The sequence below is a fragment of the Humulus lupulus genome, chromosome X (assembly GCF_963169125.1).
Source record: "Humulus lupulus chromosome X, drHumLupu1.1, whole genome shotgun sequence".
Classification (NCBI taxonomy): Eukaryota; Viridiplantae; Streptophyta; class Magnoliopsida; order Rosales; family Cannabaceae; genus Humulus; species Humulus lupulus.
Window position 1 is genome coordinate 25235115 of NC_084802.1, and position 4168 is coordinate 25239282.

At 27.8% G+C, this 4168-nt stretch overlaps 1 protein-coding gene across 1 annotated transcript; it reads right to left on the reverse strand.

The window, feature by feature from the left end:
• Positions 1-785: 785 nt before the first annotated feature.
• On the reverse strand, positions 786-1865 carry LOC133805642 (BURP domain-containing protein 3-like). The gene is made up of 2 exons (XM_062243814.1): positions 1812-1865; positions 786-1532 (listed from the first exon to the last, which is right to left on the reverse strand). Exons 1-2 carry the CDS (start codon positions 1863-1865, stop codon positions 786-788), a joined length of 801 nt encoding a protein of 266 aa, XP_062099798.1.
• Between the last annotated feature and the right edge of the window lie 2303 nt (positions 1866-4168).

The window sequence follows — 4168 nt, forward strand, 5'->3', positions numbered from 1 at the left end:
GTAATTTTAAAATAAAAAATAATTAAAATGTATTTTGAAGTATAAGAAATAATTAAAAAGTATTTTAATTATTTTAAAAATAAAAAATATATTTTAACTGAAATAAGAAGAAAAAAGATCAAAAGAAGAGAGAAGGAGGAAGAAAAGAATTTGGTGGGAAGAAGAAGAGAGGACAAGGTCGAAGAGAGGACAAGGGCGAAGGGAATAACTTAAAAGTAAATATTTATCAATTATATTAATATAAATTTAAATATTATGAAATATTATTATTGTAATAATATTTAATACAAAATTATATATTTAATACTTCTATTAATATAAATTTAAATATTATAAAATATTATTATATAATACACAATCTTAAATTTTATTAAAAAAAATTATCATTTATGTTTAAAAAGATTATCATATTATATATAAATAAAATTTTAAAAAAAATTATATATAGTGTTTTAATTTAATTTTTCATTTAATATATATACGTTGATGTCTTTCTTTTTATATATATAATATTGTTTATTTATATTAGAATAATATAAATTTAATAAATATAATTAATAAATTCTATAAATAAAACTTATATATATATTTATAGACATAGAGGTACAATTTTAGCTAATGCTAATATATGAAATTACACAAAAGAAAGACTCCACTCTACACAATTAATTGATGATCACTCCACTCACTTATTTCATACCATTTTCAAGGTGGTGGAAAGCATAGCAAGAGTGGCTGCAGCATACATACGTAGTACATAAATATATATACATATATATATATATTTATATACTAGTATTAGGAACCCAAACGATGTGGCCTTTAGGCAGAAAATGGCAAATGGGAACAGTTCCAGGCTTGACATTAAGAATCTGAAAAGCAATATGACGAGGGTTCCAAAACCTTGTGTCATAATGGCAAAGGGCGACGGCTTTACTAACTCTGCTCTCGTTGGAACCCACAAGCGAAACCAAAAAAGCCTTGGTCGACCCGATGTCATGGCAGTAAAATAATCCATACAAATAGTTTTGTTTGTGGCACACAACACCCTTGTCTGCTATCTTTTTCACTCCATTCTTCGACTTCACGATCGTATACTTCTCCACCTTATTACTAACCTTGTCCACTTCCGAGGCGTAAACTCCCACATTCTTTCCCAGAATCGACACACCAAAATCGATCAGTGCTTCGGGAGATGTTGCGCACAGCTTAGTCTCGCCTTCGATGGCCGATTCGTCGCACATCAGAAGAGTTCTTTCGACTGTTTCGGCTTCAACGGATTCGGGTTTGATGCCAAACTCTTCGAGAATCTCAGGTAGCTTGTTGCTCGAAAAGGGTATGGCGTTGGCCACCTCGCGTCGCAGGAATTTGGCATTGCACTTAGATTCGGGAAATTGGAGTGTGAATTCCTGACCAGGGTGGAGAGCTTTTTGTTTAAAGAAAACGTTGTTATGATTGTGGTAAGCTTTGAGAACAGAGCTGTTTTTGACATTATTATTATCCTTATTGGAAGAGCTCGACCAGTGATATTTCTAGCTTAATGAATACTCGAAAGATGTGTCTTCAGGAGAGATGCCGCTGTCGTTATTATGAGCTTGTGTAAGAGCATCCTTTCCGACTCCCTCGTACGTGTTTTTACCTTTTATTGGGGTAGCTGTGTGATGCATGTTCAATATGATAGCATTATAAGTGGAGTGGACTACATAATAACGTGTAGATAATAAAACTCACGTGTATATATATACAAAGTATTGCTACAACATTAAATATTGCAGTGAAAGAAAAAGAATGGCTGATAACTGAGTTATTACCTGTCTGTAAAACATTGCGTAGAGCTTTTGGAAACTGAATATTTGGCGAGACATAATGCCAGTATGATTCAACCCAGTCGACTGTCTGAACTGAAGCCAATGAACTTCCAACCAGTGCGACCTACCACTACAAGAAACCAGTTCTTTGCCGGCGTAATTCGTAATTGCGCCGGCAAAAATCACTTTCACCGGCGCAATTCATGAATTGCGCCGGCAAAAATCAAACCCTATGCCGGCGCAATTTAACGCCGGAAAAGATGACTTTTGCCGGCGCAAGTCGGGGTTGCGCCGGCAAAAGTAATGCCAGATTTTTCAAAATAAGCGTACAAACTTTTGCCGGCGCATTTCACCTAACGCGCCGGCAAAAGTCAACGTGTTTTTAAATTTTTACACGTTTGAAATAAAAAGTAGGTGGACTTACTTTTGCCGGCGCGTTTCGTTGCGCCGGAAAAAGTGAACAAACGCGCCGGCAAAAGTCGAGATAATTAAAACGACATCGTTTTACTTTAGGGTTTACTTAAACACTTTTGCCGGCGCAGTTTTAGACTTTTGCCGGCGCAACGAAACGCGCCGGCAAAAGTCTTAACGATATATCTCAGCCGCAGCCTCCTTCTTCCCCATTTCTGTTCTGAGTTTGTGAAAGCAAAGCTCTCTCTCTCTCCTCTGTGATAGTCTCCGACCACCGGTGTCCCATAATCCCACGCCGTGGCTCAAGTTATATATTGAAGCATCTCTCAAGGTTAGTAAAATGAGAAATTTTTTAACATTTTTGGATTTTTTTCTCAATATTATGTTTTGTAATTGTATTTTTTTTTTGTTATTCTCTCCCTATGAACAGGTGTGTTGTAACTCTTTCGGTGAAACAAATGCAAAGGTTAGTTTATATATATATTTATATATGTTTATATATATTTCGGTTTATATATATATTTATATATGATTATATATATATGTATATATTTATATATATTAGTTATATCCGAATATATATATGTATATATTTATATATATGTATATATTTATATATATTAGTTATATCCGAATATATATATGTATATATTTATATATATTAGTTTATATATATGTATATATTTATATATATTAGTTATATCCGAATATATATATATATATTAGTTATATCTGAATATATATATACTTAAATTTGGTTTTTTTTTTTATATATCTGTATATATGTTTGTATATGGATATATGTTTATGTATTTCTGTAAATGGGTGTGTATATATGTTTATTTAATGTTAAATTTTTGTAGAAATTGATTAATATAAATGTATGTGTGTGATATTTGTTATTATAATTATATTTTTCTGTTTATAAAATAAATAAATGTGTAGTTTTAAAAAAATGATATTAATAATGAAAAAGAAAATATAATTTTAGTATTTATTAAAAAAATTTTGATTTGAGAATGTATATTTTTTTAATTTTAATGCTTAATATGTATATTAAAAAATAGATTAGATTATGTATATTAAAAAAATATATATTATATTTTTTATATTAAATATTATTTGTTTATAAATATTTACTAAATAAATTGTTTTGATGTTACTGATATAGAAAGATTTGATATATGTTATTAATCTTGGTTTATGTTGTGCATGTTATGAGAATGTTCTGTATATTGCTCTGGGACTATTCTGGTTATATATGTGTTTAATTTGTAGGTTTTTAAATTTTTGGGATAGTTTGAAATATAGTCGTTATGCTGCCCAATTTTTGTTGGAGTTAGTAAAATTAATAAAAGTTTAATAATTAATTAAATAAATATTTAAGTATAATTAAAAATTCATCAAAAAAATAATTTTTAACTATAATTTAAATAAAATAAAATTACCAATCATAATAATTAATAATTAATAATTAATTTTAACATTAATATTAGATGTTTTGTAATTGAAAAAGTTAAAAATATAAATGATTTAATAAAATATAAATATAATAAAATTATTATTGATTAAGTAAATAATCCAATACAAATTAAAGAATTTAATAAAAAATTACAAAATGGAGATTAATGTATAATTAAATTAATTTTAAATTAAAAGTAATAAATAAGTAAATGTTAAAGTAGACTAGTCAACGGACACGTGGCAGTACATGATTGATAAAATTTGTTATTATTCTTCAAAAAAATTTTTTAATTTAACAAAAAAATAAAATTTACATTTTTTAAAAAAAAATTCAAAATTTTTTTCAACTTAAGATTAAGTATGAAAAATACATTTTTTTTAAAATTTAATTTTATATTGTTAATATCCTCAAAATTTTTAATTTATTATTATTAAAATCTTCCTATTTATCATTTTGTCTACTTGTTTTCAATTAAAGATTAAGT

Excerpts from the sequence above, each read along its gene's own strand:
- LOC133805642 (XM_062243814.1), bottom strand. The coding sequence starts at position 1,865 with ATGTCTCGCCAAATATTCAGTTTCCAAAAGCTCTACGCAATGTTTTAC. Across the intron at positions 1,533-1,811 it reads ACGCAATGTTTTACAGACAG|AAATATCACTGGTCGAGCTC; the intron begins GTAATAACTCAG and ends TCATTAAGCTAG.